The sequence below is a fragment of the Falco punctatus genome, assembly GCF_963210335.1.
Source record: "Falco punctatus genome assembly, chromosome: 6".
Lineage (NCBI taxonomy): Eukaryota > Metazoa > Chordata > Aves > Falconiformes > Falconidae > Falco > Falco punctatus.
In genome coordinates this window covers 6358957-6381748 of record NC_137585.1, presented here as the reverse complement: position 1 = coordinate 6381748, position 22792 = coordinate 6358957, and the positions used below count along the sequence as shown (strand labels likewise).

General features: G+C 42.8%; 1 protein-coding gene across 2 annotated transcripts in view; it reads right to left on the bottom strand.

The window, feature by feature from the left end:
• The window catches only part of ZBTB20 (zinc finger and BTB domain containing 20), a 518279-nt gene that overhangs the window by 50876 nt on the left and 444611 nt on the right, over positions 1 to 22792 (bottom strand). Inside the window, exons 8-9 of one of the 2 annotated variants that reach the window (XM_080393607.1) lie at positions 13257 to 13353; positions 5801 to 5988 (exon numbers count right to left, since the gene is read on the bottom strand). Coding sequence is in view for 1 of the 2 variants with exons in the window: in XM_080393606.1 (XP_080249732.1) it covers positions 5801 to 6029 (229 nt within the window). In the remaining variant the exon portion in view is untranslated. Of the gene's footprint in view, positions 1 to 5800; positions 7162 to 13256; positions 13354 to 22792 lie in introns of those variants that run through there. The other variant, XM_080393606.1, reaches the window with a different exon arrangement.

The following is a 22792-nucleotide window of genomic DNA, read 5'->3' as shown; positions in this document are numbered from 1 at the left end:
GAGACCAACCTGACAAAACTCACTTAGTGTACTGATTAGGAATATAGAGACCAGCTCCTATCGGTAGTACATTTTATACTACCAATTCTTCAGTGTCTTGTGATGGCTTTTTCAACAGAGGCAGGGTGAGCTCAGCTTACAGTTTTATATACCTGTACCTGTACTCCTGTCTCCATGCAATTCAAGCAACCTGTATCTGCTTCAGTGAAAACACAATTCATTCCTGGCTGATAATTCTTTGATAATCTTACAAACAGAAATACAAACCTACCGGACACAGAAACCACTTACGACTGTCAAAAAGAGAAGCATTTACTAAACAAAATTTCAAATGTTCTGCAAGACAAAAGTATAATTAAGTGTCATGACAGCAGTGTTTGAGAACTACGAATGTCCTTGCTTTCTGTTTAGCTTGCTACAGAAAAGCCTGTATCATTATTATTATTATTATTATTATATCATCTAAAAGAGATATCTAAACATACATAATCTCTTAGGTCACCTAAAACAACCTAAAAATATTCAGCATTAGCTAACACACACCATATATAGATCAGCAAAAATACAGACAAAATTACTATTGACACACTGCCAGCCTCAGAAAAGAAGGAAGCTGGTAGAATCAGGGCCCCCCTCCTCCCCTCTGAGAGTGGAGATCATTTGAAAGCTCCAGAGCAGTCCCTAGGGAATCATAGCCACAGATTTCCAGAGGCAGAGGGAAGACCATAAAGGCATGTAACCATTCTCTTCCTGCCACAGAACCTCAAAGAGAAACACAGGAAACCTAAAATATAAAGCTGAGGCCAAACTAGCTTCAGATCTATCTAGCCTCTATATTAGCCCTAGGCAAATCAAATTTGTCGATTCATGGGAAGGGAATGGTGGGTCCCTCTAGCTGCTCAAGAAAATAAAAACCGAGTTTCTGCATCCACGCTCAATGCTCTGTGGAGTTCAGGAACCTTGTGAGGTTCTCTCTCTGCCTTTCCCCATTATGCTGCAAGACTATCAAGCTACAAAAATCAGGAGAAAAAGAAACAGACTGCCTCTAAGTTCCCATCCTGTGAAAGCTAAAAAATGCTGGAATTGGACCAAATCAGCCATGTCACTTGAGCACGTATGGACAAAGCATTCAGATGTGGTCCATTACCGACTGTTTATAAAGTGTATTCTCTTTAATGCACAAAAACTCCACGGTGGCTTGCTAAAACAGAACTTTAGTAAGTCCTCCCCCATCTCAATGTCTTGCCAATGATTGTTTCATGCATTTTTCAAAAATTATCCATGCCTCACTTTCCTTCTCAACTTTCATTCCCTACCAGAATCTCAGGTCTCTGCAAGAATTTGGTGTTCTCTAAAATCATAAAAATTGCCTCAGCAGTTTTCCCAATGATTGTCCAACCTGCCTCCCAGTCCCACGGAAACTCTTTGCAAAGATGTTGCTTTTCCCTTGTCTGGAACAAATTCCTTCACAGATGGACCATCCACTGTCTAAGAATAACTCTTTTAACTATCAATAGAGACAAAGAGATTCAGTTGCACTGTTCCCGTGGGATTCCTTTGAGTTTGGACACATCTGTTAAAGATGCATACATCAGAGCTTGAATGAAGTTTTTGTCTGATTGTATCTCTGAGAACTCTGAAAGTTTCTGCCAAAATGATCTTATCTGTTGGCATGTGCAAAACATATATAGTTATAGACGCTTTCTGAAGGGCTCCTAAAGTGGCCTATACAGACCAAATCAGTTTAAATACAGCCAAGTCCTGATGACTTCCTTCCCTCTCAGCAAAATCTTTAGAAGCTTTACCTGAGGCAGTTCAGCCTTCAAACTAGTACCCTACCAACTTCATGCATTCTTTATGCCTAAGCAAGAAAGTATGTGGAAAACTGAAAATAGCGCCAACGTCACATGCTTTGCTTTGCTTCTTTGTAACTCTTCCAGAAACTATGTCTCCATGCTTGTCCTTGTAGCTTTTTGCACAAACACCTTTCTTCTGGGTAAGCAGCCACAACTGTTAGTGACAGCTGAGTAGCTAGAGGTATAACTCACTTGGAGCTCTGTCAGCTCACTCTATGACTTAATTCCAAAATCATTCAAAGTGGTACTTTTTATCTGCCAAAGCCCTACATGAAAACAGTTACCTCAGGAAGCACCTCTTCCTCTTGTTTCTCCAATTGCATGGCATGAGCTAGCATTTCCCAAGGTTGAAAGAGATGGGAACTGGACACAACGTATCCTAGGTTCTGGATTTTGCTTCAAGGATTCGTCTCAACTGGAACTACAATGTTCAAATCCAGAAAACTAAGACCCAGTCCTACAACAGTCAGAAGTACTGCAATTTCACTGGGAATAAGTGGCACCACAAACAGCATGCAAAACGTACTACACTATAGAATTAAGCCCTAAATTAAGTTGTGCATCACATATGACTTTATACCTAGAGTTTTTTGCGAACTACTTGTTTCACTAGGACAGGCATTCAGACTACTGCTTAATCTTTTTTTTCACCTCTGCCTTTTACAGTTGAGGAGCAGATGGCTATCATGGAGTTTTTATTTCCTATGCCTGGAAAAAGTATTTTGATCTGAATCGTTCCAAAAGCACCCTGATTTTTTGAAGTAGATTGGCTTTTGAATATTTCTCATAATAAATATGTGGTGTTGTTTTCTGCCAAGCACTAGTGACTGAATTCAAAACGGTCAGTGAAAATTTTCTTATGAGGAGTGACTGAGGGAACTGGGGTTGTTTAGTCTGGAGAGGAGAAGACTCAGGGGGACCTTATGGGTCTCTACAGCTACCTGAAAGGAGGTTGTAGGCAGGTGGGGGTCAGTCTCTTCTCCCAGATAAGAAGTGACAGGACAAGAGGAAGCAGCCTCAAGCTATGCCAGGGGAGGTTTAGATGGGATATTAAGAAACATTTCTTCACGGAGAGGGTGGTCAAGCACTGGAACAGGCTGCCTAGGGAGGTGGTGGAATCACCATCCTTGGGGGGTGTTTAAAAAACACACAGATGTACTGCTTAGGGACATGGTTTAGTGATGGACTTGGCAGTCCTGGGTTAATGGTTGGAGCTGATGATCTCAAAGGTCTTTGAATTTTTCCAATAATTGATAATTGATACCAATAATTGATACTACGATGCTGACTCTTTCTGGGTGTTTCTGGTATTTTCAACAAAAATTCCTCTCAAACTTCCTGTCTAATCCTAGCTGTTTAGTATTTTTAAATTATTTACCATCTGCTAGAGAATTCCCCACCAGAATGAAGAATGTCCTTTGAAAATGAAATATAATCTGCTTAGTTGTGGGGGCAGAGGCAGTATGGAGGTCTGGGGAAGGGAAGAGAAGCAATGCTGTAGTCTCTAGAAGGTAGAGAGAAGGACAGGTAGTGTTGCTGGCTCAGAGAAGTAAAGTATCACCACAGGTCCAAAAGTTGAGAAGATGAAGGATGTGGCAATGTAGCTCTGAGAGGAAGGGAAGAGAAGGAAAAAGGAGGGAATTTTAGGGTGAGGGGAAGAATCAATCCAAAAGGCAGGGGAGGCAAGAGGTAACAGAAGGAGTTTGTAAGGACAGGGAAGCCCATTTTTAAATACTGGGAGCCACAAATACTAATCTTTTGGGTCAATGAATGTATTCCAGCACTACAGACTGAGGCAGTATTACAAAAAACCCCACATAACACAGGCAATAGCTATAGTAAATATGCAGTAAATATTCATCATGCCTTGTTTTTAGTTCATGTGAGAAATTGGCATTGCTACTTTGCAAAGGCATGCCAAACGCTAATTATATGCATGCTGCCCTGAACAAATACAGCCTGATAAAGGTTATAACCTATCATAAATAATGGGAGTTTTTCCACAGGCTTCAAAGCACATGGAATCAACTAACAGAGATCGACACCACAAGGCATCTTATCATTTTTTGAATTTTTGCAGGAATGTAATTGTATTTTGGGAACTAAATTTCAACAATTCCTGAGACAGGACAATATTAATGCTGAAATAATTACTAAACTTCTTTTCTGAAAAAAACCCAACTTCACTGGGAAAGGAGCATCTAACCTGGGTTTGCAGTTTTTTCATAATTGGTATTGTGAATTTAGTAGGAATGGAAGGGGATTTGGGAACATTTAAAGCCTTGGGGTCCTAAAGTCTGTTTGTCCACAGAACAGGTAGAGCGTGAAGAGCTGCAGACTCCACCTCCCCCTACTGCCCTCTGCCAATATTCCTCACCCCTGAACTTGGCCACAGAAAGCAAAGGCAGGGGTTCATTCTCCAAGTTCCTTCCCTACAATCCCTGCTGGCCTCTGTCCTAAAGTTGCTTTCATGGGTTTCCATTTGTACTGTCAAAAAACATCAGTGTGAGGTTTCAAATCCCATTTACTAATGAACTCTTTCATCTTTGTGAATGGGATAAAAAGATTCTTTGTTTGAAAATAAGGATTATTTTTCCTTGTTGTTCTTCCCTTTTTTTCTGCATCTTTTCACAAGCTTTTTGTTTTCAGAAAACATAACAAGACAAAACTGTACCCCAGTTTTAACAAAGAGCCTGACATCTCTTATTTGAAGAGAATTCTTGTATATACTAAACTGCATGCTGCCTGCTGCTCAATTGTTTCACATGTGTTTCTTCTCCCCAAATCACCAGGTGAGACTTAGGAAAGTCTCCCCAATGTTTACCAGCTCTATTAAAATCATGATCTCTAGAAGAAGCTCATAATGAATAAAGTCAGAAGCCAACAGGAATGCATTGCAGCTAAAGTGATTTTGATAGTGATGATCCCTATAACCCTGCTGCTTCCAAGCTTGGCCCCGAGGCAGGGTTTTTAAATTAAAAAAAGAAAAGGATATACATACTTTTTAATCTGATTTTTTATTGTCATGCCCTGATTTTTTTTATAGGCCTTTGCAAAGTCTGGTTGGCTTCTGAGCTCTTGAAACCCGGTGTCATCATCTTTCCTTCTCATTTCCCTCCCCTTGTAAATTTTACAACATGCTAAAACCACCACAGAAGAGATAAAGTATATATTCTAAAACTAGTGAATAATGAGGTCCACATCACCCTGCATACTGCTGTCCAAGAGACTTCCAGGCAGCAACCACTGTGAAGAGACAATGTTTTTAAGAGCTGACAGGGTAAGTTCTGACTTTCCAAAATCCAGTTTTGATCATTCCTTCCCTTATTTTTGTATTTTTTGGCAAAATGGAAAAGAACATTTTAAAAAGACCAATTAACCCATGCTGAGTAATCTGAAAGTGAATGCACTCTAAAAAAGGGCCATAAACTGGTACAACCACACAGGTCTACAAAGATTTTCCAGACTCTCTCAGGCTGATGCTCTCTACAAAACACTCCCCTTTTCCTTTGTGGAAATCCTTTACAATCCTGGGTGTCAGAGCCAGACACCTGTTTTCTCCAATTGCAATAAAGCACCGACTGAAACTCCCCAGTCAGTAGATATGCTTGGGTAACTAGAAGCATGTGACTACGTGGAGCTGAATAACTACAGCTCTAGTTGGGGAGAGATACGCTTGAGGGGTCTTCCCTTTTTAATTCATAAGAAGTAGCAACCCAACCCAATAACATGCTCTTAGCTTCCTCTAGCAGATTGTATTATCATGACCTTAACACAAAATGCTCTGTTTCAGTGGTAATTTCCAAAGAAGGGAAAAGGTAAGCCCTGAGGAAGTCTTGCTTGTGCCATTATGGAAAGAGCATCCAACCGGAAAACCTGGTCCGCGGTAAGCAGTGTGTTTTCAAGAACCCAAACGCAACCCAGCAGCGTGTTAGTGTACTCACAATCAGATGACCCTGTGTGTGCGTGCAGGTTTGTTGGTGAATGTGGTGAGTGGATGAGGGTCGGGCTCAGAGACCAAACAGCTTCAAGGTTCAGGCAGCGAAGGCCTGGCTTGGCGCTGCGTGCACCCGTCTGAGTAATCTCATTCTCCTCAGACGCCTTCTGGTTTTCAGCTGTCTTGGGTTTCTTCCTGAAAATAAACAAAGAGACCTTTGAAGGGACTGACTGCATATTTGGGAAAAGGCATTTTTAGAATCTGTTAAAGATAACTTTCTCCCTCTTTCCCCTCCCTTCTTTTCCCTTACAGGGAAGGAGGCAGAGAAGACTTTCCCCCATGCTTCTTGTTTGGAAACAAGCTGCTCCTTGTTTTGACTCTGATGCAATGGCCCTGAGACCGTGTTACAGCAAATAGGCCAAGCATGAAGCTCCTCATTCTGCCCCTACTGATGACATATAAAATGAAACTCGTCCCAGTGGTTTAGACAGTCGGAGCTCCATTTGACAAATATTAACCAAGGCTGTAGCATTCTGAATAGAGAGAGTTATACAGAAATGTAATAGAATTGTCTGAAAAGCAAACAAATATGCAAGCTTCCAGTTCAAAATGAATCAGTACAGAGACTCATATTGTAGGAAAAGCACTGAAATATAATTTTGAGATGCAGAGGTTATCTAAGTAAAGCACGAAAATTTGCAGCCTGAAACAACAGGCTATGAGCACAGCACATGAGAGCTTGCCACACCTCCTTCCACCCAGGACCTCCGAGCATCCCGCAAACGCAAGGAATTAAGCCTCTGAGGAACATTAAGGAGGTAGTTAATCAGCACCTTCGTTTCACAGATGGAGAACCCGGGGCACAAGAAGTGGTGGGCTTTGAATCACGCAGCGAGCACTCCGTTGGGGGAGGCAAGTGCCCACACCTCACCCCTTCCCCTCCATTTGACAGGTGCGGGTGCGCCCTGAGGCGCCTTGCCCAGCCAGCTGGGGCCACAGCCTTCTGCCAGGGCCACTGCTGCCCTGGCCCAGCATGCGGCCATGGTGCCCGGGTGTCACCCAGCAGCTCCTGCTGTGTGTGGGGAGGCCACAGCCGCGCTTGTGAGAGGGCAGCAGGAGCCAGGGAGGCCGAAGCCGTAGATAAACCGCGTCTCTCTCCTGCTGGCAGCGCCGGCAGCGGCAGGTTGCCCTGGGAGCAGGCCTGTCCAAGGGCACACCTCATGCTGCCGGGTGACCATGGCTTCAGGGCTGCATCCAGCCTCAGCAAGGGTCATCCCGGAGGATGGGGGTGCCCCTGGAGCCAAGGTGGCCCTGTCCCGCGTCTGCCCTGGCTCCCTGTGTGCCCGCACAGCCCCTCTCGTCAGGGACGGGCTCTCCGCCAGAAGGGCCAAGGCTGGAGCCCCTTCTCCCCACAGGGCCTGCTCTCCTGCATCCCACCTAGGCCCGCGGGCGGCCGGCACGCCGAGGACTGGCCTGGCCTGGCCTGGCCTCTCACTTTTGAAACAGCTCGGTCCCAGAGCCGAAGAGCCCCGTTCCCGCGGGGCTGGCGGGGGGCACACGGCGGCGCAGCGCCCCCGGCCCGCCCGGTTGCATAAGGGCGTTATGTAAGGGCGGCACGGCCGGCCGCGGGCAGGGCGCCATTTCCCGGCGGCCGCCGTCGGGGGGCAGCAGCTGCCCGGGCCCGGCCCGGCCCGGCGAGGCGCCTCCTCGGCCGGAACGTGAAAAGCTCTAGGATAGGAGGGAAGAAAAACCTGTCATTACCATGAAAACGTAAATCAAACGGGCCAAAAGGAAATAAACCAAATCCTTCCCCCTCACAAAGCGCCCCCAGGAGGTGCTGGGCCCGGTCAGCCGCTGGCACCTGCCCTGGGCTGCCCAGGGCTGAAGGGATGGCCCTGGGTTGGCCAAAACGCAGAAAAAGGCGCTCAGTCCCAGATGGTTTTGGGGTGCTGCAGGGCAGCTGAGCTCTGCAGGTGAACCACCGCCAACAGAGGGTCATGCTGATAACCCCACTGCTGCTGGCAGCTCTGATGTGGTTTGGATTACCGGGGCTAACAATCCCCACGCCACGGGATGGGCACGTAGTACTGCTGCTGTATCCTCCACATACATCAATCAATATGCTCAAAATATACCAGGATAAAGTCTAATCTGATCTAAATCAATAGCAGATGACTAAATGGACCTTACTTAAAGTTGCAGAGGTATAGCAAAGGCCTGAACCGATTTACTCCATTTTAAACGGAAGGAAAATCAAACTATTTAAAAGCATGTTTTTTTCCTGGAGAGTAAACAGAGCATCTCGTCGCTCCAAGCTCGGGCATCCTTCCGTCTGTTCCCCGTTCTGTCACTGGGATCCATCTCTTGCTGCATGGATGAGGATGCATGAGATGCAGAGCTTATATATGGCAACATATATTTTTAAAGTATATGGTCTGCATACGTTTTGTTTGTAAGTCTGTGTTGATCTTTGGCATACGAACACTGGCACACCTTCACACGCCTCATTTCCAGATCCCATGACTTTCCAATGTGCAGCCAGGATGCACTGGGAGCTGTGAGAAACCTGTGTATAGAACAGTGGTTTTTTTACAGCATTGCTACCCAAGAAGCTTTCAGATAGCATGGCTTTTTGTCCAGGCATGAAAGGATGTATGCAGGGTTGGACTCTGGATGCAAGGGGTAATGAAGTCCCTTGTGCCGGGAAGCTGAACTGCCATATTGAAGTTCTGTTTTCAGCCCAGAGTTAACCCAAGTTACACACTCGGAACGCAGCCTCTGACTCCAGCTTCACCCATGCACAAAGCTGCCTTCCCCGGGCAGGACCCTGTTGTTATTTGCAGGGTAGGGGCTCAGCCTGAGCAAGCACGACTTGTTGGCCACTAGCACAGCCACACTTGCATTGTTAGAAAAGACACTGACGGATGCTTCATTGTGTGATTGATCCCCTGTGTGCCTCCCAGGCCTTCAAAATTCATTAGAGGGACAGGTTAAAAAACACTTTAGCAACAAGTAGTGACACCAGAGAGGCTGTGCTTAGCACCCCCTGCTTCTTCCTTTCCAAACCCATTTATTTTCTACTTCGCTCTTAAGGCTGACACTGTATTACCAAGATGCTCTTGTGTCATCTCTTTTCCACATCAGAGTTCTGCAGCTTGGTGACCTGTGCTCACTAGGATGGGAAGAGAAGCAATGGTGCTGATTGGCACTAGAGGTGGTACCTCTCCACAGCAGTTCGTTTCTCTTACACTGTTTAGGCATGCCCTGCATCTCAGTACCACCTGAAAGGAATGCAGGCTTCCACATGAGGAAGGCTGAATAAGGGAAACAGTCAGTTAAGGACCTAAAGAAAACTTTTCAGAAAAAAAAAATAAAAATCTTGGGGACTCTGTAATCAAAACTACCTATGAAGAAATCCAAACACGGTTCTTCTCCAGTCTGCTATGTCAGACTGCTGTTGCCAACAAAGGACAATGGGCAAAGCCAGAAAAATCCTGCTATTGCTGTAATTATATTGCTATCCTTTTGTTCTACCTTATCACCCATCTAGAAAGCTCCTATTGCTATGATCTTCACCTATATATTCTAATTAAATATTCTTATGTTCACTTACATAGTCTACTTCGATTGCCATCTTATTGCTATAGTCTTCACAGGGAGAGTTAAGCGCTGGATCAGGTTGTGGCATCTCAGTCCTTAGAGATTTTCAAAACTTAATTGAACAAGGCCCTGAGTAACCTAATCCAACTTGGAAGTCAGCCCTGCTTTGAGCAGGGAATTTGACTACAGACCTCCAGAGGACCCTTCCAACCTAATTTTTTTTCCTGATTGCACACTTCTGTGAACGCTTCCATCAGCAAGCTCTGTAATATATCTCCATGTTCCAGAAGACAAAATGGCACACTAATTGTATTATGAGTATGACTTGTCATAGCTATGTCAAAAACTCTTGAAAGCACAGAGGTAGGAGCAAGAACGAAATAAGTAATAAATAGTTTGCGGAACATTCCCAAATTACACCTGTTGATGTACCATCCCTGGACTTCATTGATTGGCAGTCCTGTGCAATTATTTCAGTAGGAAGTGTCAGTCTACCTTGCTACTTTAGTTCATGTGACTATGTTCTTCCCTATAGACTAACCCTGGAAACAAGAAGTTTCCCATTTACTTTTTAGTAACAGCAATAAAAGTAGCCACTTACTTGCAAAAGACTTGGGAAGGTGCCCTTGCAGCAAGGGGCTGTATTCTGAGCTCCAGTTATCTCTGAGCTTCTTCTCCACATACACTTGTGTTACATTACATGTCTTCCCAAATACTGCACTCATTCTTAAAATTATCAGAGGGCCATCCAGCATCTTTGCTTCTTGTGAAGGACAGCAGAAGGCCAACATAGCAAAGAGATGGCACTTCTTTATATGGGCCTGATGCCCAGACTCCCAGAAGTTTGGGACAGAAAAGATGCTGACTTTTCTAAGCTAATCTGAGTCTTGAGGGTCAATGCAGAATTCATATTTCCTACTGATTTATAAGGGGTTTACCCAGTCCATTTCTAAGCATCCTACCTACTCCATCTCTTTAAATTTTCTATCCTATATCCAGGTACTTTTTTTTTGTTAGTACTCACACTTTCAGCATTTCCTTATATTTATTGTATTTTTTTCACTATGTTCATTTACACCACTTAAACCGTATTCTCTTCTTTCTTGATTGTATGCCTTCCTAATATCAGGCTAACTGTATCCAGTCATCCCTGAACTGAAAGTGCCTATCAGCACTTCCCAGCTCGTGTAAAGCAAGACGTACAATCACTGCCATCTTTTTATTTTTGTTTTCTGTCAGTATCTTCATTGCAGTGAGGCATTCCCTTCTTTCCATGTACCTTAACACTACACTATCATACAACAAGGTCTCAGATGGTGGACAACTCAGAATGCTGCAGCAACTGCAATGATCTCCGCACTGGCCGCAAAACAGAACTGGCTCCTTTCTGTTTAATTTGAAGGCAGAACGGGTAATATTTTGGATGTTCTAACCTCAAAGCTATCTAGAAACTAATTACTACCTTTTAGTTTTGGAATGCCTTTAAAAACCCTGCTATACTTCCCCCTTTTTGCTGCCACTCTCGCATACAGCTTCTCTCTCCCAACCCTCCACTTGCTCTCCACAAAGGATTTCTTTGCATGCCCTTGCAACCATTACTTGAGTTTAGAATGAATTTCCCCTCGATGAGGTAACACGTTCTCACAGTGAGGCCACCAAACCAGGTCTCTGTCAAAAATAGGCAATATGTGCTGTTGTACTTCTCACACGGCAGCTATAGCTTGAACCTTCCCTTACACAGGGAGCAGCTCTCCGTCCTGCAGAGGCACTAGGTTAGCAATGAACAAATTAGCTCAGGTAGAGGAACCAGCGTTGCTGCGCAGAACCCACAGTAGCATCCTGGCTCTCAGGGGAAGCTATGATAATGCGAGTGTATGAGAATAATACTACATAATGAACAATAATGAGGCAGTTTTCAGCCTCTGAATACAGGGAGGGCTGGGTCACCAACCAGACCTTTGTTCATCGCATATTAAACAGCATGGAGGGAACACGCCACAGGGTTGCTGATGTTGTTACAAGTGCTGCTGCTTGCTGAGTCTGCCCACCCATGTTCCAGGCATTATTTCTCCTCCTCACAGATACAGCATCACCTTCTAGTAAGTGCCCTCAGGTCAGAGATGCCTGTAGTGCCCAAGCACTGCACTTAACTCACTGGTATACAGTTTGTCTGTAACCTTAGTGACTCAGAGACTGTATATAATTTTTTTTAAAAAAACTGGCTTTTCAGATGCTAGAAATAGAAGAGTGTGAAAATAGTTCACATTTGATTTTAAGCAATATTTTTCCTGAGTGTTCTGCTGCACATTCTTCCTCTGCCTGTGTGCGACTAACACAGCTCCTGATATCAGTGCTTATCACTGCCAGTGTTGTGTCTCTTCCAGACATGACATTGACAATACATATTTAGAAACTGACAAAGTGAAAGAGAGAGAGAGAGAGATGAGTACAATTACTGACTATATATAAAAAAAAAAAAAAACAACAACAAAAAAGCACCCGGAAGAACAGCAAAAAGCATTGAAATCTGCCCAGAGACCTCACCTCAAAATTCAGGGCACACTGAACACCAGAGCTGAGGCTGAAGCTTCCCAAGAGACGCTCACTTCAAACCACCTGAGCCATCCCACTTTTCCTGCCAGAAGTGTTCCTTCAGTAGTTAAAAGTCCTGCACAAGCTGACTGCCTGAATATTCACACAGCTTCTCTGATGATTTTGCAGCCACATTGATCTTCATGCTGTTACAGCTATATGACTGGCAGTTTGTTTAAAATCTCTGATTGCAAGTTTGTGTCATACAATGGAAAACACAAACTCCTGAAAACATTGCCATAAAATGTAATACGAAAGAGAAATCCCCACAGAACACTGCAGAGCAAGAATGGGAGACACAGAGAACTGACAAAAGAGGCCCAATGTTCTAGTGCAATAAAAGCCTGGAAAATTTAATCAACACAGAAAAGTAAAATAAACTCCAAAATCCCTTACAGGAGACTGATTAACATAATTAAATTAAACTCAGGGATTAAGTTAAACCGAGATTGGAATTTGCTGTGTCTGTTTCAGGCCTGAAATGGGGGTTATATGCCCCCAAATATGTCCACTTTTCCCATCTAAACCACAACTCCCATAAAGTCAGGCCCTGACTACAAAACCTGCCTGACTCAGAGCATCTCGGCTACAGCAACACCGTGACAATACTGGCAAGCATTGAGAATTGATCATAAGCAATCACAACTATGAGATCTATGGGGAAAAAAAGTGCAAATAACAGGTAAGTGGTAATTTCAGAGCATTATAAAACCACAACACAAAGTCAAAATTCTCTCTGCAATCTGTGTACTCTGTGCAAAAATACCTGTGCAATCCCACCAAATTACCAAATTGTAATGGCCTTAAATCATAAATGACTCAAGGCCTAGAAAGAACAGCGTAAACCTTTAAGAAGTTGCAGTAAATTCAATCTGTATTGCATGAAACACGAATGAGAGGAAAGGTGGCTCATTAAAAAGTAATAAGAATGAAAAAGAAGACAAACACTCCGAAGACAAACATGGATGAACCAACTAGAACAGCACGAACTAGAGCAGTAAGCAGGGAGAACCTGCCAAACGAAAAGATACAAGCAGATCAAACCAGCCATTGCTGAACTATGCTGTGAGGCTACAACTTAAATATTTAACAGTTTTTTATTGACATATTTTTTGCCCATGTATTTCCTTGCAAATTTCAAAAGCAAAACTTAGCTTACCCTCATCAGTAATGCTCACAGGTGCTGCAATTTGTTTTTGTTTTTTAAAGATGTCTTTTTTTTTTTTTTTTCTGAAACAAGAAGTCTTTTATAAGAGATAAAATATACTTACAGTGGTTTCCAAACAGTATCACTCTTCAGGTAAATTACTCCAAGCCTTGGACCTAGTGCAGACGTTCATTGGGGCAGGGAACAGAGAGAGGCTGTGTCTGTACCAGAAAGAACCAAAAGGAAAGGTCAGGGGGAAATAATAATTATTTACTGAGAGCAAGAAAACTTGCTGCAACACTAACTGGCACTCTCCGCCGTCAGTACAGCTGGCTGCAGCCTGGTAGTGCCGAATTCTTCCCGCTTCAGTCCCCCCAGCCCTGGCTGCAAACGCCAGCAGAGCCAGTCCCCGGTTACCCCAGTCTGCCCATGCAACCTATTCTGGTGAAGTGAGGAGGAGACGGAGGATTAGCCAGCAAAGTGCTATCAGTAGGATTCATTCTGAGAAGTTGCTCACTCTAATGGCATGAGCACGGAGCAGTGATGGAGAGCTAGCACAAACTTGGCACTCAAGTGCATCTCATCAGAACAACAAGGCTAGTCCTGTTCGGAGCAGCAACAAGCACTTCCTCAGGACTGAAAGGCAGGAAAAGGAAGGAAAAATCCTCCTTTGCTTCTTTTGCTGTCTTTACGTCACAAAAATGATGGCTCCTATCAAAGCAGAAACCAGCAGAAACCCCACTTATCTCCCATCAATCACCAGGTCTACTGCAGTGAGACCAGTGAAGGAACGTTGTCAGCGTTTCAGGAAAGATTCAGCTCGGCAGCAGGTTTATGTCTGAAATCTCCTGAGCTAAAGAGGGAGCTGGACTCCATGGACTAATACAGAAAGGGATCCAAATAAAAACCTCAGCTCCAGCATTTATTAGAGGATGATTTCACCAGCCCAGACCTACGTTTTTGGGAGTATTTACATTTTTTGGGGACTTGAATCCCTCTCTAGACTAACAGAACTCCTCCTTTGCTAGCTTCTTATGATCTTTGGGTGGCTCACTGTGGATGTTGGAAGTACGTCTGAAGTTAACATCCAGGGACAGAATTAAATCCTGCTCACTTCACTTATGCAAAGAACTCCTGGGACTTCAGCATATTCAGTCCTACCCACAGTGAAGCCAATGGTGCTATTTCCATGAATAAATGATTTTGCCTACTCAGATCAGACAAGAAAAGCAAATATTTGCTTTATCAAAGAAATCAAGAAGGTGAACGAAAAATGATAAGAGATGTAATTGTTATTTCACAGGTAGTTAATGTCACTGTGCAAGTTGGAATTTATGTCTGTAAATGCAACACAATAAAAAAACCCCACTGTTCGTGCAGCAGGAACACTGGAATGAGCATCAGCAGACACAATGAATGATTTTAGATGACACTGTAATAATGTACTTCACAAAACATACATTTGGTTTTATGTTCAATTTATACATTTTGTAATGATGACGTTTATTGATGACTGGGATATATGCTACATACTGATTTCAACAGGCTGCATGGAACCTTAGCAGCTACACTTCACAGGGGCTCAAGCAAATATTTTCTTTGATTCCATTTTTCTTAAGTTCTCCCCTCTTGGAGTCTGCTTTGAATTGCAAATTCAGTAAATTTAAACACACAAAAACCCCCTCCTCAACTTAGCCTGAACCTCTGAGTTTCACCAGGGCTTGGGAGAGGAACCATATGCTGGTGTCAGGTTAGCTCAAAAGAATTATCTAAAACAGTGACACCTTTGACCACGACCAAGGGTTGAATTTCAAAGGTGCAATAACGCCCAAGATTGCCGTAGATTTAAGTCCCTGCTAACACTCAGCATGGCTTACTTTCAAGTTCTCCCTTCCCACATCCACATACGCCCCACCTGTTCTGTTAATGCTGACCTTGCCTCTTATATCCACTTTGCACACATCAGTCTGTCTTTTATCTGGCTATTGCTCACATTTTTAAGGCATAAATCCCATGTGCCTTAGAGACTGCCCAGTGCTTCAGCTAACATGCATTTTTAACTTGTACTAGAAGCAGAAAAATCACAGGATCAGGTCTTTAGTCTTTGCTTCGGCAGAACTCCTGCTCACTTCACTCCTAATTTCACACGAGAGAAGCCTAAGAACTGCATGTACTTATCCTGCATATTTTGTCACCTCTCTCTTTGTGTCATTATTGCTCTTCCAATCTCTGGGATCCCAATCCAAGTGGCTCTCTCTTCTAGCACTGCCTAGCACTCAATCTGGCTTCACATCAAGGGTCAGGCAGACAAGTTGTTAGAGATGGGCTGTTCAGAGTCTTCTACAAAATCTGGGCACTAAAATCTCTGTGAAAGGCAACACTTAAAATATCTTCATTTTTCTCCATCATTTTTGCTATGACCTGGGAAGACATGTATCTTTTCCTCCAGTGTGATGAGCATAAAGCACTGAGATCATCAGCAGTTGATAGGTACATTTTAAGTACATAAAATCAACAAAGCTGATGGTGCTTCAGAAGACATGGGGAGTGCAACAGAGAGAGAAACACTCAAAATTTTTCTAAAAGTCTTAAATCTAGCTTGAGAAAAATTAGAGGAAAAGGACTTTTGGTCGTGTGAAGATAGCGCAAAAAGAGACAAGCAGGACAACAGGGGAATGGGATGTGTGACACTGGGTCAAGTAACTACTCCCCTCTCTACATGGGCTCCTCTACCCAGAAAAGGAAAACATTGCATTTCTGCTCCATGAGGTAATGTGTGCTTAATTAAGATTTTGGAGGATAGCTTTTCTGCATGAATGCATTCCCGTAATGCAGACTCTTATTACTTAAGTATTTCCACTAATGATAGTAACTTGGGCATTTTATATATGCTCACTTTTATTCCACCTTGCTCTTCCTGAGCTTTATCTGGTAATTTAGAGGGTGTAAGAAACATTAATCGTATTACTGTTTTTATTAAGGAAGGTTCATTTTATGATAGCAGTGATGTACTACAGATTGTGATTTAAGATGTACACTTCAGGTCAATTCTATACTGGCTTCACTGGAGTGGCAGTGGGCATAGTCAGGAGAAAATGTGGTACTTTACATAATAATGCTGATGATTAATGGGCCTCTGGACCATAACTCCATATTCTGAGGCACTGATCCTCCTTCTCCACCCTCCTGAAATTTGTGTCTTGACCCTTTCATCTCTTGTTAGCTACCTTTCCAGAGCCGTTCATTAATCAGCACCATTGATCTGATGTGGTCTGTCATATCACATTACTTAAAACACCCATAAGCAAGCATTGGCCTGACTCTGCTCTTTACACAACACACCACCACAGTGTTTCCTTTACAGATTACTTCAATATTATAAACATCCATTTCTCACTGCTGCTTGGTCCTGAAATGTCCTTTTTCTAGGCTGGTTCCCCGCAGGATATTTCTCTCTCTCCCCCTGGCTGTACTTCTTTCTGCTCACAGACACCATCAAACACCTTCAGTATTTCCTGTTTGTTAGGGGCACTCTTACGTCTGACCTGCAAGAAACAATCACAAAATAGCTTTTTCTCTTTGCTTGAGATCTGGTACCACAGCCTTTTGTTACTTCCTCTTAGTGAGTCCTGATCAAGGGGACTTAATTTTTTAGTTAATTGCTATTTATGTTATCCCTGCAATACTCTTTTCCCTGGTATCTTCAGAAGTCTGCTTCCTTGTGCATTTTGTGTGATCCCTAGTAATGAAAAAATTAAAAGATGAGCTTCTTGTGAGCTTATTTCTGATTATTCTTATTTGCTGTGCTGGCACAGTGCTGTCTGTCACGAGGCAATGGAAAATAAGGGCTTGCTAGTGCCACAGAAGTCAGCATGTCTGATCTTAATCCACATGAATTGATGCTCTCACAATCATGATATATTTTCAGACTGAGCTGTCTAGGCTAAACGCAATTCTTTTTTGGTCACTTTTTCTCTCCAGGAGTAGCTTTTTGGGTGAAATTCTTAAAGCAGCAACAAGGAGAAGATGAGAATGGCAGTGTTAACCATCAACAAATGTGATTCAGGAGTGAGCTTGCTGCATGAAATGGGTTATTCCAGGTGTATTGCACTGTTTCTTTGTCAAAAGAAGGTACATCCTCTGACTAGGGCAGACTGCAGCATTTACGCTACATAAACAAGGTCAGGCCACTGGTAGGCCGTTGGCTACTTACAGGTAGATATCCAGCCACAGCATCTTGGGAGATCAAGATGGACTATGGTATAAAAAAGCCTTGCTTTCAACAGGGGCCAGAACTTGTGCCATAGGAAACATAAAAATTTATCAGCATAGGACATGCTGTCAGAAGGCCATAGCATGAATTTTTCACAATAGTCAGGGCTTCATCTAGGAGAGGAAACTGCTCATTTCTGTATTCTACTGGGAATGCTGTATGTCCACTATCAGTAATCGGGGCTGAAACTCCGAAATTAATTTGTTAATAGACTAGACATTTGCAGAAAGACTGTTTAAAAAGGCTGGACTGCTCTAGCCTGGTAAAGGCCAATTTCCCACAAGGCCATCTTTGTAAAAGTACTAGAGAAAAAATATCTCCCTGAAGTCCCAGGGGTACTTACTGAAATCTGGAATAGCAAGGCAGTTTGTAGTAAAGTCTAAATCCCACTTTTTGTCTCACAAACCCTCCATTACTTGTCTGTATCTGTTTCTTTTTGCCTTCTTTCATGGCCTTTTATCTGATACTATAGAATTTCACTTCCCTTAAGTTGAAATTATTTTCTTAAGTTTGAATTTGGCACTTGGAATAGACATTTCCCAGGTCTTACTTTCATCTGTTGATTATTCTGATATTTCTTTCTATTTTCAAGCAGTGTTCTCGATGCAGCAGCTAACCATACCTAAGAGCTAAGGTCCAAAACAATAACTCTTCTCCCACTGACTTTCCTTTCCACTCCCCATGCTGAATGGTCCCTCCTACCCTGGGCAGCGGTACAAGGTGTCAACCCTGAACTTTTGCAAAAGTTCTCTCTCATTTCAGATGTAAATCGGAGTGCTGCCTATCTTCCACTAATGAAGATCTCATAATGCTTAGTGTGTTGGGTGTATAAACCTCACACTTGCAGAAAACCCAAGCAGAGCGTACGTCGCTCTCTTGGCTGCACCTCGCTGTCAGCAGAGCTGTGTAAAGCAACGTTAGGCAATGTTAAGCATCTCTTCAGACTTTGTGCACCTGATTTGAAACGGTGAAGATAACTGGTACCTGGAAGAGGGAACTACATGTCAGTAGTTGGTAGGCTTAACCAGACCAGAAGCAGATCACCAAAAGCCCTGATGTAACACTCAGCGAAACATTCAAATTAACGATAAAACTGACGATGCCAGACTGAACCATGACAGCGTCTCAGACAGTGAGTTAGCTTTTCACAAGCAGTAAAGAGAAGAAACAGTATCGTACATATAGATAGATATACCACATATGGTAACCATATATATATATATGGATGTCTGTATAGCTATATACACACTTTTTATTTTAAAATTACCTTATTCTACCAAAATACTGCTGGGTATAGCAACAGAGAATTCTCTATATTCTTACTATGGAGCCTTCACAATCATATCTCAACGCTGAACAAAACCACGTAGTTTTCAAAGGAATTCATTAAAGTGGGGTATGACTGAGGCAAATACATAAAGTCATTATTTTATTGATGCTGGTGTCAAATGTGGAGTAAATCTTCTGCTCTCAGTGGAACTGCACCTACATAAGCTTTCCAGGGAACAGACTGATTGGTGGGTAGTGCTTATACACTGCTAGCGTTGTTGAGTCTTGAGCCCTAGTTTTCTACAGAAATTTAGTATTAATAGAAGCAGTTTGAGAGTGTAAACAGCCTCAGGCATTCGAGTGCTGATGCTGTATGTTACAAGGCATCAACTTTGTAGTAAGAAACTCAAAAGGTTCGTGGGCGTGGAGCAAGGTAAGAGGTTAAGGTTTTGAAGCCATGAACGCTGAAGATGGCCAGTGCATTCAGAGTACTGCCTTGTTACCAGCAAGGTGGCACTTGGACAACATGACACTGCCTTGCTACCTTAAGCAAGGTTCTCATAGAACCAAAGGTATAGTTGTGCTGCAATTACTACCCATGTTTCTGCCACTGAAATACGAGTTGCCATCACTGCAATCACCAGGGATGAAGAAAATGTGTAGAAATTAAACTGTTACAGTAATATATCTGCCTAAGCTACTGCTTTGGCTAGATGAGCCAGATTAGCTCATGACAGATGAGCTTCATGAACATTTCATTGCCAAGGAACCCTGTCAAAATATTGGTGATTTCTTCGAATCTGTTCAACATCATGGAGATGTCAAATGAAATCTGAAAGGACATTATTTTTCAGGAAGAACAAAAACAATGAAAGCATACGAAGAGAATGAGCTGAGTTTTTCCTCCTCCCCTACACATTGCTTTGGTTTCATTGCATGCTGTCCTTGCAAATACTTTGGCATAAACCCTGAAACCCTTAGTCCCGTAGATCTTGATGAATTGAAGAAAGTACTGAATGTCCTCAAAGAACAGATTTCTATGTTTCAGCAACCAGGTTTGCAAACTGATAATGCATTTCCACCCAGATGCAGGGACTATATAATCCCAACACATAACACGATTTAATGAAGATTTACACTACTGGCACTGGTTCTGTCACTCCCTCCTGGTCACAATGGTACAGCACTTGATGCATCAATGTCTGTCCACCAAACCTGTAGTTCTTAGGCTGAAAGCTGATCTCAGTCACAAGCCTGAAGTACATTGTTATGAGTATGGAAGATAATGTACAATGGTAACTGATAATTTTTTTCCTGTTATTTGTTTTGTTTTGTTTTTTTTCCCCAGCTCGTTGCTTGCAGAAACTATGAGATACTGTTTACATTTGTTTGAGCTACAATTCCATGTAGGACAATGGAATACCACCAGCTATAAATTTCAATGGATTTGATCCAGCTGTCACAGAACCACCGCCCTCAAGGTAAACTAGGAAATGAAACTTCCACTCATACATCTGGCTTTCTCAAGCACCAAGAGCCAGGTTATCAAACAGATACACAGAAAAATTGAACACCCTCCTCCCCTCTGCAAAAATCTTAGCATAGTCTTGATGGAATTCCTCCCTCTCACTGAGCTTTTATTATGTGACTTGTTTTATAAGGAGAGGAAGAAACTTGCAGGATTTTACTTGCCTTTACTAGAGGAAGATTTATATTAAAAATCATGTTTGCACGCATTCTGAGGGGCCAGGCCTGAGACAAGGTATCTTTTCCTTAAGTTTTAAGATTTGTAACACCCCTGCCCGAATGCTAAGTTAAACAATCACATTACTGACAGTCAGGAAATACACTCAAACGATTGTGAATATTCTTTTGTTTTGTTTTGGATGACTGTCTCCTGTTTCTGAAGATCTCCCTTGCCAGTCAATCATTAAAGAGTCGGTAACCAACACAGTGAAAAGACCAGGTAAAAAGCACCACGAGCATGTTTTCCCATACCATTCTTCCCCTGTGCTCGCTGCCTCTGGCCTCAAACTGCACAAATGAAAGCTTGTTTGATTTATGTCAAAAACTATATATAAAATATCACACAGGATCCACGGAGAAACAGAGTCACTCTGGGCTTTGGTTTCATTATCCATTGAGGAATAACTGACTACAGCCTTGGAGTACGTAGAACTGATCAAAGCGTTTGCTTCCTCACAAGCAAAGAGAAACCCACTGTAGATTTCCTGTTTCACGCTTCAGTGCCAAAACACAATGGAAAAAGTTCTAGATGAGCATGTGAATTATTCTAAAACATTGTTCAATCAAATCTGATGGCTATGCACATTTGTGAAACTCATCATTTGAAATGTCAAGTCACTGACAGCAATGTGTCCTGAGGTGTGATGTATATTTGTGATAATTATTTGCTTTTTAAAGTTATGTATCATCTGCATCAAAACAAAATTTTTCTTAAGTGTGCCTGATATGTAGAGATGTCAGTGCCAGCTGCATTATTCAGATCGGGGTTTTAAATACCCTGTGCCAGAAAAGCACAGAATCAGGATATGACTACAATGCCATTTTTAAGGCACTGTAAATTATTTTTCACTTTTCTCCTAAAACTGTACGCAGTGTGGCTGATGGAGAATGATTACTAACATTAATAGTAGCCAAAGTGATTTCTACTCTGTACAGTATATAAATACAGCATGATGCATTAAGGAAAGTAACAGAGCAATAATTGTTATTCTTGATCCAGTATTAGTGAATGAGAAACTCTTGGGATTTATCGCAATTCAGTATTCAGCTCCCTTCTGTGGCTCTCAGAGGCTATTTCTCTGGTCATTTCAAAACTTTCTTGAATGAAACTGAAGGCAGTTGGCTCTGTTGCTGGGTAAGTTCTGCTAACGTAGGAGGGCTGTCTCCTGAGTGCTAAAAAGACCATTTCCAAATCTTCAGCATCTTCTTCCTTGACAGCAGAAGTTACTACGCGGAACGGTTTAGATGATGCTGAAATGAAATTTTACAGGAGATCCACAGTCTTCCAAGAAGGGACATGGTATGGAATGGCAGTGACTTGAGGGGACCTGATAGCAACTTCCCCACCTTTTATTTCTGGAAGGTGACACCCTACAAATAAGCACCCCACCAGTGTTCACTTCAGTATTCTGAACATAACCCTTTTTCCTATCAGGAAAGAAATTCTGTGAGGAGGAGATTGGATCTTTGACTGCAGACAATCTGGGAGCTACCTTGCTCCCGATAACTCCCAACAGAAACTGTTGTAAGAAAATAGCCCAGATGAACAAAATTACGAAGGCGCTTGCGGATATTCTGCTCCCTGCCACAACCGGCATGAAGTACTGTAAGAGATGGATCAGGAATCTTAGCTGTAGGGGAGCTCAGAGCTATTCTAGTTCAATCAGATTTCACCATTTGCTCTAATGAAGAGCGCTGGCAGAAGTTCAAAGCTACTCCAGGTCTCGACTCTCCCTCCACATTACTATAAAAATGACTGTAGAAGTGTTAACTGCAGAGGAGCCAAAAGTTGTTTTGGTTCCAGCCTTTCCCAGCAGGAGTAACTGAGAAAATAGAGTAGGAGTGCTAGTTCTGCTCACAGCTCCCTCAGCCTCCTGCAGAACACCAGAGACATTGCTGGGAACAGGGCAGAGTGTGCCCAGCATTGTCCCCCCTCGCAGCTCCAGCAGCCTCAGCTGCTCCCTGCAAACGCCACCGATACTGATGCACCTGCTCAGTAACTCCAGAAGTCTTTGGAATTAGCATCAACCTCCGTTGCCGATAACCCAACGGCTGTTTGAGAGGCAGAAGGTATCAGGAGGATGGCTGTGTTCAGCCAGCATTGATTTCTTCAGCCTTTTGTCTGTGTCTGCTTTCTGTCTCGTTTGAAGGTGGTTAGTGTTACTACAAGTAGCATGAATCATGTCTCTGTTAAAAAACAGAGCTTCAATTGTCTTACATAACCCCCGGTAACTGCATGTCTAATAATAGCAAACCATTTCCAGGTAGGGAATCTGTCTGTGTCCCAGACCCAGACATGCACACGTGCACACACACACACATATTCATATTACTTTTTACACCTCACTTCTGGGAAGGAGTGAGCTTTTAAC